Source organism: Pelophylax lessonae (genome assembly GCF_965119305.1).
Source record: "Pelophylax lessonae genome assembly, chromosome: 2".
NCBI lineage: Eukaryota > Metazoa > Chordata > Amphibia > Anura > Ranidae > Pelophylax > Pelophylax lessonae.
The window spans coordinates 82869098-82884675 of NC_138769.1; the positions used below are offsets into that span (position 1 = coordinate 82869098).

General features: G+C 46.3%; 1 protein-coding gene across 3 annotated transcripts in view; it reads left to right on the top strand.

The window, feature by feature from the left end:
- The window catches only part of NCAM2 (neural cell adhesion molecule 2), a 491943-nt gene that overhangs the window by 401223 nt on the left and 75142 nt on the right, over positions 1–15578 (top strand). For all 3 annotated transcript variants that reach the window (XM_082247052.1, XM_082247051.1, XM_082247053.1), the window contains one exon: positions 4982–5103. In XM_082247052.1, coding sequence (XP_082103178.1) covers positions 4982–5103 — 122 coding nt within the window. The remainder of the gene's footprint in view (positions 1–4981; positions 5104–15578) is intronic.

Sequence of the window (15578 nt, forward strand, 5' to 3'; positions counted from 1 at the left end):
CATTCTGCTATTCCTCCTGAGTATGGCGATACCACATGTGTAACACTTTTTCACAGCCTGGCCACATACATAGGCCTCACATCCAAGTAGCGCTTTACACAAAGTTGTCCATTTATCCACTTTAAGACTGGGCCTATTTTTGACACTTGGTGTTTACAAGCTAAAATCATTTTTTTTGCTAGAAAACTACTTTGAAACCCCAAACATTATATATTTTTTTTAGCAGAGACCCTAGAGAATAAAATGGAGATCGTTGCAATATTTTTTATCACACCATATTTGCGCAGCAGTCTTCCAAATGCGATTTTTTTGAAAAAAATTCACTTTTTTGAACTAAAAAATAATAAAACAGTAAATTTAGCCCAATTTTTTTCCATAATGTGAAAGATAATGTTACGCCGAGTAATTAGATACCCAACATGTCATGCTTCAAAATTGCGCATGCTCACAGAATGGCGCCAAACATTGGTACTCAAAAATCCCCATAGGCAACAATTTAAAAATTTCTGCAGGTTACTAGCTTAGAGTTACAGAGGAGGTCTAGGGCTCAAATTATTGCACTCGCTCTAACGATCGCGGCGATACCTCACATGTATGGTTTGAACACCGTTTACATATGTGGGCGGGACTTGCGTATGCGTTTGCTTCTGCGCGCGAGCTAACGGGGACAGGGCGCTTTAATTTTTTTTTTTTTTTTTTTCCTATTTATTTTATTTATTATTTTTTTATTTTTACACAGTTTAAAAAAAAAATGTTTTGATCATTTTTATTCCTATTACAAGGAATGTAAACATCCCTTGTAATAGAAATAGGCATGACAGGTCCTCTTTATTGTGAGATCTGGGGTCAAAAAGACCTCACACCTCACAACTACACTAAAAAAGAAAAAAAAAAAAATTGTTGAAAGAGGAAAAAAAAAAAGCAAAAAAAAAAAAGCGGCCCTTTAAACCGGTTGCTAGGCAACGTCTTTTGACGTAGCTCCGGTCCTCCAAGACCATAGAGTTGAGTGAGGGCCATCTTGCCCTCACTCGACTTCCTGTCTCTGAGGATCCGGGACCGGATAGTTTTCCCTGCTGCCGGCGGGTCCGGTAAGCTGGGAAAACGTCTGGGACGCGGCAGGAGGGGGGGGGCACCTCTTCCCCTGCACCGTAAGGGTAATTCCGCGGCGAATCCGCCACTGGGACCACCCTTATCTGAAAGCCGACCGCCCGCCGTTTCAAAAAATACCGGGGTTATGGGGGTTATCTGCTGCCATAACCCCAGTATTTAGCTTTTAATGGCCGACGCATATAGTCGTTAGGCGGTCAGTAAGTGATTGCATGTATATGGCAAACAGGTGACGATGACTGACGGGGTGACAGGTGACGATGACTGATGGGGTGACAGGTGACGATGACTGATGGGGTGACAGGTGACGATGATTGATGAGGTGACAGGTGATGATGATTGATGAGGTGACAGGTGACGATGATTGATGGGGTGATAGGTGACGATGATTGATGAGGGGACAGGTGATGATGATTGATGGGGTGACAGATGACGATGATTGATGGGGTGACAGATGACAGTCACTGATGGGGTGACATGTGACGATGATTGATGGGGTGACAAGTGACGATCACTGATGGGGTGTCATGTGACGATGACTGATGGGGTGACAGGTGACGGTGATTGATGGGGTGACAGGTGACGGGCGATGGTCACTGATGGGTGACAGGTGATGGGCGATGGTGCACGGCGGTACTGATGGCAGTCTCTGGTGACCGGTGAACTTTAGGCTACGTTCACATGTGAGCGTAGCGATCGCAGGCAGAATCACTGCGATTCTGCCCGTGATCCAGAAATCATTGCAAATTGCGGGGCGCCTGTGCGTTGCCCGTGATTTCCAATAGCACCCCAAACGCTGTGCGATGTTGCCGCCATTTCCGCCTGCCGAATCGCGGTAACATCGCGCAAACAACACATGACGCTCCAAAGAAACTCTTGTACCTTTTTTGGGCGTCATGCGATGTTTGCGCGATGTTACCGCGATTCGGCAGGCGGAAATGGCGGCAACATCGCACAGCGTTTGGGGTGCTATTGCAAGTCAGGGGCACCGCACAGGCGTCCCGCGATTTGCAATGATTTCCAGATCGCGGGCAGAATCGCAGTGATTCTGCCCGCGATCGCTGCGCTCACATGTGAACGTTATGGGTGTCAATTTCTGGGCACTGATGAGGTGACTGTTGGGTGACAGGTGACATTGGGGGGGGGGCTGAGGACTGTGTGGGGACCTTTATTAGTGTGACTTTTACTTTGTTACATGTGTATAGAGCAGTAACTCACTATTTCTAGCTCTTCTCCCCTCACACTGGAAACTGTATGAGGAGAGAAGAGCTAGTAACACTGAGTTACTGCTCTTTGTTTACATTTTGTGATCGGCTGTGAATGGATTCACAGCCGATCACATAGTAAACAGTCACTGTCAGTGACTGTTTACTACCGCCGGTGACAGCTGTGTTCCTACGGAACACAGTGCCACCGACATGACCGCGCTGCGCGCTCCCGATCGCGCATGCGCGGTCATCTGGTGGGCGCCTTCATTGTGATCGGCTGTGTCATTGGAACACAGCCGATCACGTGGGAAACAGCCACGCCCATTGGCTGTTTCCCCCCTGCCGGTGACGGGGGGTGTCCCGGGGACACCCCGACACCGGCAGTGCAGGGCGGCGCGCACGCGATCGCGCGCCTGCCCTGCTTAAAGTGCCGCCGTCATATGACGGCGGCCCAGGATAATGGTCGCTCCGCTCCGCCGTCATATGACGGCGGGCGGGCAGCAAGCGGTTAAAAACGAGAACACTTTAAGTAAAATGCACTTAAATAGGAATATATGGATACCACAAAAATTCAGATCACTTGATGTAGGTACACATGATTTGACAAGAAATGTTTTTAAAGTTTGGAATTTAATTTACAGACAAGATTAACCATTAATTTCACTAGCAGGGACAATTGTTTTCCACCTGGTGAAGAGGCACTTTTTGGAAATTGGATAGGAAATATACAATTAAAAGATATAGTAAACAAAGGGAAAACAAGAGGAATTAGGAATTAAAACACAAAAGATGTGATCTGATAATTTTAAATGAATGGAGATACTTGCAGTTGAAACACTTTCTATTTACACTACCACAGCCGATAAGATCAGAAGAGAATTTAAATCCAATAGAACGATTATGTAACTCACAAACAACAGTGAAACATGGAGTATCTCAAATTTACAGAATACTCATGGAGATGAGGGGCCTGGGGGAAATTCCATTCATTGGAAAATAGGAAGAAGTGTTGGAAACATGACAGGAAGAGCAACAAGTGGGAAAAGTGTTGAGAGCTGTACATGGCTACGTGACTGATATAAATACAATAGAAATTAATTATATGTGTCTAGCAAGATGGTATATAACACCTGTAAAGGCTCACAAATTCCAACAGAGTAAACCCCCTTATGTTGGAGAAGTTGTATTTAGAAGGGTACTCTGGCCCGTATTTGGTGGAATTGCCTAAAAATAAAGGAGTTCTGGCAGGATATACAGTACTATATTAAGGAAATCCCAGGGGAAGAGGTGGCAAATGACCCATGGGTATGCTTATTTCACAATACAAATAGCACCAATAAACGATATAAGAGAACCATAGTGCCATATTAAACCACTTGCTGCCCACCCACCGTCAAATGATGGCTCTTGTTCTGGGACAACGTCATATGACAGCGCCCCAGTGTACGTGCTGCTTTCGTGTGCCCTCTGCTGGTCCATGATTGTGGCCGTGCCGTGTTCCAATGACGTGGCTCTTTACCCATGTGATTAACTATGTCCGTTTATCGGCTCCTCCTCAAAGGGGTGACAAGGAAAGGTAAACAGGGCACTAATCATCAGTGCTGTCCACCAGTGCCGCCTATTAGTTCCCATCAGTGCCACCTATCAGTACCCACCATCGCCACCTATCAGTGCCAATCAGTGCTGCATATCAGTGTTCATCAGTGCTGCATATCAGTGCCACCTATCAGTGTCCATCAGTGCTGCATATTAGTGCCTCCTCATCAGTGCCACCTAATCAGTGCCCTTCAGTGCTGCCTCATCAGTGCCCATAAGTGCAACCTTATCAGTGCCCATCATGCCACCTCATCAGCGCACCAAAGTGAAGGAGAAAAATTACCCTTTTACAAAATTTACTGACAGAAACTAAGAAAAACATTTCAGTCTATTCTCTTTTTTTTTTAGTAAAAAATAAAAAACCCAACAATGATTAAATACCACCAAAAGTAAGCTCTATTTGTGTGAAAAAAATGATAAAAAATGTAATTTGTGTACAGCATTGCATTACTGCGCAATTGTCATTCAAAGTACGATAGTGCTGAAAGCTGAAAATTAGCCGAGGCAGGCAGGGGGTGAGGTGAAAGTGCCCAGTAGGCAAGTAGTTAATCAATGCAGCAAAGGGAACAATACCTAAAAAATGGTTAGCCCCAGAAAAACCTACAATAAAAGAATGGTTCAAAAGAATAGAATATATAGAATATATAAATAAAATGGAATACCTTTGCAATATGGAAGAAGGTCAAGTAAAAAGATTCACTAGTATATGTAAAAAATGGACACATTTCAAGAAAATTAGGATGTTTACAGAGATATTATCAGAGTAGGAGGAAGAAAGTGGGGTACTGGATGGGGGGAGGAAGGGTGGGAGAGAATGACACAGAGGAGAGGGGGATAGGAAATTGGGGGAGGGAGAGGGGAGCGGTATGGGTGATAATGGTGGGGGTTTTTCTGTGTGCTATGCATTGAGTGCTACTTTTGTTGTACTTGGTAATATTAGTTGATATCTGATAAAAATCAAATAAAGATTAAATAGAAAAAAAAATAATAATAATAAATACACGGGATGTTTTCACATTGCTTTGAGTTGTAAGTAATCATTACATTTTTTTGTTGTCCTTTTGTCATAGGTGAACCTAGTCCTCCATCAATTCATGGACAGCCAGGCTCAGGCAAGAGTTTCAAGCTGAGTATAACAAAACAAGATGACGGAGGAGCACCAATTTTAAATTATGTAGTTAAATACAGAAGTGTGAGTGTTTTATTTTTATATTTTCTTTTCTGTAGAAATTATTTGGTTATATATTTTAAAATTGTCTTAACATGTGGATATTGGGTTTTTTTTATTTCTATTATTATTATTATTACAAGGATATCTAAGATTATTGTATTTATGTTATTTTTTATTGGTTATGTTGCAATAAGGCAGAAGTGTACATTATATTTTTAACCAGTCAATTAGGCTGGGTTTAGGAGGAACACTCATCAACTGTATCCCTCATCTTGTTGTTCCTGCAGCCAGGGCCCACCAAGCGTTAACCACTTCCATACAGAGCAGTTACACCCCCTTCCTGCCCAGACCAATTTTCAGCTTTCAGCACTCTCACACTTTGAATGACAATTACTCAATCATGCTACACTGTAACCAAACAGAATTTTATCATTTTTTTTCACATAAATAGAGCTTTCTTTTGGTGGTATATAATCACAACTGGGTTTATTTTTTCGTGATGTAAGCAAAAAAAAAGCAACAATTTTGAAAAAAAAAAAACTTTTTTTTAGTTTCTATTATAAAATTTTGCAAAAAAATTATTTTTCTTCATACATTTGGGCCAAAATTTATACTGCTACATATCTGTGGTAAAATTAACCCAAATTAGTGTATATTATTTAGTCTGTGTGAAAGTTATTGAGTCTAGAAGCTATGCTACCAATTACTGAAAATTGATCACACCAGATGTACTGACGGCCTATCTCCTTTCTTAAAGCCCTGAAATGTCAGGACAGTACAAATACCCCCCAAATGACCACTTTTTGTAAAGTAGACAGTCCAATATATTTAGTAAGAGGCATGGTGAGTTTTTTGAAGTTATAATTTTTTCCCACAATTCTTGGGAAAATGAAGACAATTTTTTTTTCTTTTTTTTCCCACAAAGTTGTCAATGTATAAGCTATTTCTAACACATAGCATGTACACAGAAAAAATGACACCCCAAAATACATTCTGCTACTCCTCCTGAGTATAGTGATACCACATGTGTGAGACTTTTACACAGCCTGGCCACAAAAAGAGACTCCACATCCAAGTAGCACCTTCAGGCGTTCTAGGAGCATAAATACACATATAACTTTCTGACTACCTATCACACTTTTGAAGGCCCTAGAGCACCAATACAATGGAAACGCCCACAAAATGACCCCATTTTGGAAAGCAAACACTTATTGTACTCGTGGATACAAGCAGGCTTTTGAACGGGACTTCGAACGGGACCACGTTGTCTTGGAATTTCCACTGAGGTGTCATCGTGGATGGTGGACATGATGTAAACATCCTTACTATCCCTCCACTTCAAAGTCATTACTTCTTCATTCCTTAGGCTTGTGGATTCCCCGTTTTGTAATGGAGTGGTGACAAGACTCTGCGGGAAGCCCTTCCATTTTTTTCTCACTGTACCACAGGCCAAGGTTTTTTCAGGTACAGGTGGCGGAAAAGGGGCAAACTGGTGTAGTAGTTGTCCATATAAATGTGGTACCCCTTTTGTAACAGTGGGAAGGCTAGGTCCCAGACAATCTTCCCACTTATTCCCATGTACATTGGGCACTCAGGGGGCTGGAGCTCGTAGTCTCTGCCTTTGTACACGCAAAAGGCGTACACATATCCAGTTTTACTTTCACAGAGCTTGTTTAGCATTAAGCCGTACCTCGCCCTCTTGCTGGGAACTGCTTAAATCCCAGCTGGCCTGTGAAATGGACCAGTGATTCGTCCACAGCGATCTTTTGGTCTGGGACATAAACTTCGGGGAACCGTCTAGAAAAGAAATCAATTAGAGGCGAATTTTATAGAGTTTATCAAAATTGGGATTATCTCGGGGAGGATACTGTGAATTATCATTAAAATGCAGGAAGCACATTATAATATCATAGCGGGACCTGGACATGACTGATGAATAAAGTGGCTTATGGTGGATGGGTTTGGTGGACCAATAAGAATGCAGCTCGGTTTTTTTTGTAACCCCCATATTGATGGTAAGGCCCAAAAACACTTTTAACTCTTCTACTGTTAGGGGTCTCCATTCAAAAGGACGGGCATGATATGAGGTGGGGTTATTCTCTATGAACTGTTGGGCAAAAATATTTGTTTGGTCCACGATGCTTTGAAGGAACTCCATAGGGAAAAATAAATTTAAAAAATCAATCAGAACAAAATTTTGGGTGTTGACTAGGGTTGAGCGGATACCTAGATGTCCGTGTTCAACAGGTTCGGCCGAACTTTAAAAAAAAGTCCGGGTCCGTGTCCCGGACTTTTACCGAACTTTTCCTGGACACCGAACCCCATTGAAGTCAATGGGGACCCGAACTTTAAGGCACTAAAATGGCTCTAAAACACCAATGGAAAGGGCTAGAGTGCTGCAAATGGCAGCAAAACGTAGTTAAGAGCATGGCAAGTGCTCTGCAAACAAATGTGGATAGGGAAATAACTTAAAACAACAAAAAAAAAACAGAAAAATAAAACAATGTTCTTCATCTCTGAAGGACGAGGCCCATATGGAGTAGGAGGGAGGTTGAGGTGGTGGTGGATGTGGCGGTGTCATAGGCGTGCGCACAGGGTGTGCCGGGTGTACCTGGGCACACCCTAATCACCTAGGGCACATAGCATTATCGCTCTGTTTGCCAGTGAGGAGATGGTAAAGATCTCCCTCGGACCTGCTCTACTCTATTTCTCTTTGCCAGCAGGGAGAGTAATGTATCGGGGCCATGTACATGTAGGCAAACACATGCATGTGTATTTCAACTTTGGGGTGCACACCCTAATGCAATAGGCTGCGCACACCTATGGGCGGTGTAGGTGGAAGCGGCGGTGGAGGAGGACCAGGGCCGGATTAAGAGCATCATGGTCTTGGTGCTGAGGATTTTGAAGGGCCTTAAGGGCCGTGCCTTGGCATGCACCCAGAGGAGGAAGGGTGCAGCCATGCATGCCTAATTCAACATGGGATGCTGTCTCTGAAGCCCATAAACACATCCATGCATCAGGCAACTGTCCCTCCTTGTCAGGCCTTTGCGCTGTGTGGGGAGGTTCTGAGGGTGCTGCCTGGGGAAGCGAGCATAGAAGCCAGACTTCTGTGTTTACAAGTGACAGAAGAGCGGTCACAGTGAATATGGCCAACCCGGGGCCTATATAAAAGGTAGGGGCCTGGAGCTGCAGCTCCAATAGCCCCTACATTAATCTGGCCCTGAGGAGGAGGACGAGGTAGCCAACACTGCTTCTTTTCACAAATTTTAAATGAGGGTACACCCCAAAAGAGTGAGAAAGAGCAAAAATGGAACAATGGGTGGGTAAGGTCGGTATCCATTGCTATTCTGCACAAGGTACGGAAAAGTCCCGTGGGATCCATGCCTGGTTCATTTTAATGAACGTGAGCTTGTCCACATTGTCTCTGGACAGGCGGCTGCGCTTGTCTGTTATAACGCCCCCAGCCGTGCTAAATACCCGTTCAGATAATACACTGGCTGCAGGGCACGCCAGCACCTCCAAGGCGTAAAGGGCAAGCTCAGGCCATGTGCCCAATTTGGAGACCCAGAAGTTGAAGGGGGCAGACCCCTCATTCACTACATGTAGGCGTGTGCACACATACTGCTCCACCATGTTGGTAAAATGCTGCCTCCTGCTAAGACGTTCCATCTGAGCTGCTGGTGCTGCTGTTTGTTGTGGCGTGCTGACAAAGCTTTTCCACATTTCGGCCATGCTAACCCTGCCTTCTGAGGTGCTGGCGGTGCCCTGGTTGCGTTGGCGACCTCCTCCTCCTCCTCCTCCTCCTCTGCCTTGTGCTTCCACTGTGGCCCCGCTGTCAGATGGGAATGCCAGCAGCATCGCATCTACCAGCGTGCGCTTGTACTCGCGCATCTTGCGATCGCGCTCCAGTGAGTGAATTAAGGACGGTACGTTGTCCTTGTAACGGGGATCCAGCAGCGTGGCCACCCAGTAATCAGCACAAGTTAGAATGTGGGCAACTCGGCGGTCGTTGTGGAGACACTGCAGCATGTAATCGCTCATGTGTGCCAGGCTGCCCAGAGGTGACGAAAGGCTGTCCTCTGTGGGAGGTGTATCGTCCGTGTCCTCTGTATCCCCCCAGCCACGCACCAGTGATGGCCATGAGCTGGCCTGGGTGCCACCCTGCTGTGAACATGGTTCCATCTCCTCCTCCAGCTCCTCCTCCAGCTCCTCCTCCTCCTCATCCTCCAGAACTGTGCCCCTGCTGGACAATTGTGTCCCTGGAATTTGTGTGTGCAGGAACCCACCCTCGGAGCCCCTTGCGAATGACTGCCCTGAAAGCCTTTGAAATGTTACCTCTTCATCCTCCTCCTCCTCATCCTGTGCCACATCCTCTTCCATAATCGCCCGAATTGTTTTTTCAAGGAGGCATAGAAGTGGGATAGTTAAGCTGAGAACGGCGTCATTGCCACTGGCCATGTTGGTGGAGTACTCAAAACAGCGTAACAAGGCACACAGGTCTCGCATGGAGGCCCAGTTATTGGTGGTGAAGTGGTGCTGTTCCGCAGAGCGACTCACGCGTGCGTGCTGCAGCTGAAACTCCACTATGGCCTGCTGCTGCTCGCACAGTCTTTGCAGCATGTGCAAGGTGGAGTTCCACCTTGTGGGCACGTCACATATGAGGCGGTGAGCGGGAAGGCCGAAGTTACGCTGCAGCGCTGCCAGGCGAGCAGCAGCAGGGTGAGAACGCCGAAAGTGCGCACAGATGGCCCGCACTTTCTGCAGCAGCTCTGACATATCGGGGTAGTTTTTAAGGAATCTCTGCACCACCAAATTCAGCACATGCGCCAGGCAAGGGATGTGCGTCAAACCAGCTAGGCCCAGAGCTGCTATGAGATTTCGCCCATTATCGCACACCACCAGGCCGGGCTTGAGGCTCGCTGGCAGCAACCACTCATTTGTCTGCTGTTCCATGCTCCTCCACATCTCCTGCGCGGTGTGTGGTTTGTCCCCCAAACAGGCAAGTTGTAAAACTGCCTGCTGTCATTTAGCCCTGGCCGTGCTGAAGTTGGTGGTGAAGGTATTACGCTGTCCGGATGAGGAGGCGGTAGAGGATGAGGTAGCGGAGTAGGATGAGTTAGGAACAGGAGGCAAACTGAAGCGCCCTGCAATCCTCGGTGGTGGAAGGACATGCGCCAAATTGCTATCCGCCTCAGGCCCATCCACCACTGCATTTACCCAGTGTGCCGTTAGGGAGATATAACGCCCCTGACCGTGCTTACTGGTCCACGTATCGGTAGTTAGGTGGACCTTGGCACAGATGGCGTTGCGCAGTGCACACCTGATTTTTTCCCCCATTTGGTTGTGCAGGGAAGGGATGGCTTGCCTGGAAAAGTAGTGGCGGCTGGGCACGACGTACTGTGGGACAGCCACCGACATAAGCTTTTTAAAACTGGGCGTCTCCACCAGACGGAATGACAGCATTTCAAAGGCCAATAATTGTGAAATGCTGGCATTCAGGGCCAGGGATCGTGGGTGGGTAGGGGGGTACTTCCTCTTCCTCTCAAGTGTTTGGGAGATGGAAAGCTGAACACTTCCACGGGACATTGTGGAGATGGTTGTTGGTGACCCAGGTGGTGGTGTTGCTGACAGATCCTCTGTTTGCGGGGTGGCAGGTGCCGGTATGACTACAGAGGTGGCTGGAGCGGCCGAGACTGCAGCAGAAGAGGAAGCAGGATGAGCCAGAGACGTTTCTTGGTTTTGAAGGTGTGTACTCCACTGCAGCTCGTGCTTTGCACTTAGATGCCTGATCATGCAGGTTGTGCTCAGGTTGAGAAGGTTTATGCCTCGCTTCAGGCTCTGATTGCACAGGGTGCAAACCACTCGTGTCCTGTCATCAGCACATTTTCTAAAGAACTAACTCTTTTGAGCTGACTTTGGTGCGCTCGTTCCCTTGCTGCGTTGGGCAGTAGCAGGCGTAGTGTCTAGGGCACGGCCGCTCCGCTTCTGCACCCTGCTCCCTCTTCTGCTGTGCTGGTGGCTCTGTGCGACCACCGCCTCTTCCTCCAAAATACTCAGGTCACCTGCATGACCTTCATTCCATGTGGGGTCGAGGACCTCATCGTCCTCCACATCATCTTCCACCCAGTCTTCACCCCTGCCCTCCCTGTCGGTCTCCACAATGCTGAACGCCTCAGCAGTTGGCACCTGCGTTTCGTCATCATCGGAGACGTGCTGTGATGGTTCTTCCATGTACTCTTCTTGAGAAATAAGTGGTTGGGCATTGCTGCACTCAATCTCTTCCACTTCTGGGGCAGGGCTAGGTGGATGGCCCTGGGAAACCCTGCTGACAGAGTCCTCAAAAAGAATAAGAGACTGCTGTATGGCTTGGGGCTCAGACTGCTTGCCTGATTTGCAAGGGGGTGAGGTGAAAGATGGTTGGACATTGGCTGCAGGTGCCAACTCTGACCTTTCTGCAGTAGACTGGGTGGGAGACAATGTGAAGGAACTGGAGGCACTGTCAGCAGCAAACCAATCTACTATCGCCTCTCTGTGTTCTGGCCTCATCACTTCTAGAGGCGTATGATGCCCTACCAAATACTGCTGCAGGTTCTGTCGCCTACTCACACTTGAGGAAGGTGTTTCACTTGTGCGTGTAGCTGGCACAGATCGACCACGTCCTCTCCTTGCAACAGGAGCTCTAGCAGCAGCACCACGACCCCGGCCACGGCCCCTATTTGACGCTCTCCTCATATTTCTGAAATTTAAGATCTTGCCCTAGAAAGGTCTTTATTGAATAGCAGAACAAAAGAACAACAGTATCGCACGGGTGTATCTCACAGTCAAATATGCAAACTATGCCGCAATTTAATGTTTTTTACACCAAAAGGGTGTGTATTGAATAGCGGAATAGGATAAAAAACTGTGTATCTCACACGTACAAACACAGACTAGGCCCGATTAAATTTTTTCCTACCCTAAAGGGAGGATGAGGAAGAGGAGTATGGAACAGGCAGCACCCTCAAATCTTCAGAAGTATGAGATGAACCTCAAAAACTTGGAAAGGTGGATCTCACATGTACCGACACAGACTATTCCGCAATTTAATTGATCCCCCAAAGGTTTTTATTGAATAGCGGAATGGGAAATATGATCAAAAAAAGTGTATGTATCTCACACGTACAGAAGCACACTAGGCCCCAATTACTATTGTTTGTACACCTAAAAGGATGGATGAGGAGGAGTATGGAACAGGCAGCACCTCAAATCTTCAGAAGTATGAGATGAACCTCAAAACTTGGAAAGGTGGATCTCACACGTACCGACACAGACTATTCCGCAATTTAATTGAACCCCAAAGGTTTTTATTGAATAGCGGAATAGGAAATATGATCAAAAAAAGTGTATGTATCTCACACATACAGAAGCACACTAGGCCCCAATTACTATTGTTTGTACACCTAAAAGGATGGAGGAGGAGGAGGAGGAGTATGGAACAGGCAGCACCCTCAAAGCTTCAGAAGTATGAGATGAACCCCAAAAACTTGGAAAGGTGGATCTCACACGTACCGACACAGACTATTCCGCAATTTAATTGATCCCCAAAGGTTTTTATTGAATAGCGGAATAGGAAATATGATCAAAAAAAGTGTATGTATCTCACACGTACAGAAGCACACTAGGCCCCAATTACTATTGTTTGTACACCTAAAAGGATGGAGGAGGAGAAGGAGGAGGAGTATGGAACAGGCAGCACCCTCAAAGCTTCAGAAGTATGAGATGAACCCCAAAAACTTGGAAAGGTGGATCTCACACGTACCGACACAGACTATTCCGCAATTTAACTGATCCCCAAAGGTTTTTATTGAATAGCGGAATAGGAAATATGATCAAAAAAAGTGTATGTATCTCACACGTACAGAAGCACACCAGGCCCCAATTACTATTGTTTGTACACCTAAAAGGATGGATGAGGAGGAGGAGGATAAAACAGGCAGCACCCTCAAATCTTCAGAAGTATGAGATTGTGTTCAGTGTACCCCACAAAGATTGTGTTCATTGCACCCCAAAAGGATTGTCTTCACTGCACCCCACAAAGATTGTGTTCACTGTAATCCACAAAGATTGTGTTCACTGTACCCCCCAAAGATTTTGTTCACTACACCCCACAAAGATTGTGTTCACTGTACCCCACAAAGATTTTGTTCACTGCACCCCACAAGGATTGTCTTCACTGCACCCCACAAGGATTGTCTTCACTGCACCCCACAAAGATTGTGTTCACTGTACCCCACAAAGATTATGTTCACTGCACCCCAAAAGGATTGTCTTCACTGCACCCCACAAAGATTGTGTTAACTGTACCCCACAAAGATTGTGCTCACTGTACCCCCCAAAGATTTTGTTCACTGCACCCCACAAGGATTGTCTTCACTGCACCCCACAAAGATTGTGTTCACTGTACCCCACAAAGATTGTGTTCACTGCACCCCAAAAGGATTGTCTTCACTGCACCCAACAAAGATTGTGTTCACTGTACCCCACAAGGATTGTCTTCACTGCACCCCACAAGGATTGTCTTCACTGCACCCCACAAGGATTGTGTTCACTGCACCCCACAAGGATTGTCTTCACTGCACCCCACAAAGATTGTGTTCACTGTACCCCACAAAGATTGTGTTCACTGCACCACAAAAGGATTGTCTTCACTGCACCCCACAAATATTGTGTTCACTGTACCCCACAAAGATTTTGTTCACTGCACCCACAAAGATTGTGTTCACTGTACCCCACAAAGATTGTGTTCACTGCACCCCAAAAGGATTGTCTTCACTGCACCCCACAAAGATTGTGTTCACTGTACCCCACAAAGATTGTGTTCACTGTACCCCACAAAGATTTTGTTCACTGCACCCCACAAAGATTGTGTTCACTGTACCCCACAAAGATTGTGTTCACTGTACCCCACAAAGATTTTGATCACTGCACCCCACAAGGATTGTCTTCACTGCACCCCACAAGGATTGTCTTCACTGCACCCCACAAAGATTGTGTTCACTGTACCCCACAAAGATTGTGTTCACTGCACCCCAAAAGGATTGTCTTCACTGCACCCCACAAAGATTGTGTTCACTGTAATCCACAAAGATTGTGTTCACTGTACCCCACAAAGATTTTGTTCACTGCACCCCACAAGGATTGTCTTCACTGCACCCCACAAGGATTTTCTTCACTGCACCCCACAAAGATTGTGTTCACTGTACCCCACAAAGATTGTGTTCACTGTACCCCCCAAAGATTTTGTTCACTGCACCCCACAAGGATTGTCTTCACTGCACCCCACAAGGATTGTCTTCACTGCACCCCACAAAGATTGTGTTCACTGTACCCCACAAAGATTTTGTTCACTGTACCCTACAAAGATTGTGTTCACTGTACCCCACAAAGATTTTGTTCACTGCACCCCACAAAGATTGTGTTCACTGCAACCCAAAAGGATTGTCTTCACTGCACCCCACAAAGATTGTGTTCACTGTACCCCACAAGGATTGTCTTCACTGCACCCCACAAAGTTTGTCTTCACTGTACCCCACAAAGATTGTGTTCACTGTACCCCCCAAAGATTTTGTTCACTGCACCCCACAAGGATTGTCTTCACTGCACCCCACAAGGATTGTCTTCACTGCACCCCACAAAGATTGTGTTCACTGTACCCCACAAAGATTGTGTTCACTGTACCCCCCAAAGATTTTGTTCACTGCACCCCACAAGGATTGTCTTCACTGCACCCCAAAAGGATTGTCTTCACTGCACCCCACAAAGATTGTGTTCACTGTACCCCACAAAGATTGTGTTCACTGTACCCCCCAAAGATTTTGTTCACTGCACCCCACAAGGATTGTCTTCACTGCACCCCACAAAGATTGTGTTCACTGTACCCCACAAAGATTGTGTTCACTGTACCCCCCAAAGATTTTGTTCACTGCACCCCACAAGGATTGTCTTCACTGCACCCCACAAAGATTGTGTTCACTGTACCCCACAAAGATTGTGTTTACTGCACCCCACAAAGATTGTGTTCACTGCACCCCAAAAGGATTGTCTTCACTGCACCCCACAAAGATTGTGTTCACTGTACCCCACAAGGATTGTCTTCACTGCACCCCACAAAGATTGTGTTCACTGTACCCCACAAAGATTGTGTTCACTGTACCCCCCAAAGATTTTGTTCACTGCACCCCACAAGGATTGTCTTCACTGAACCCCACAAAGATTGTGTTCACTGTACCCCACAAAGATTGTGTTCACTGTACCCCACAAAGATTTTGTTCACTGCACCCCACAAAGATTGTGTTCACTGCACCCCAAAAGGATTGTCTTCACTGCACCCCACAAAGATTGTGTTCACTGTACCCCACAAGGATTGTCTTCACTGCACCCCACAAAGATTGTGTTCACTGTACCCCACAAAGATTGTGTTCACTGTACCCCACAAAGATTTTGTTCACTGCACCCCA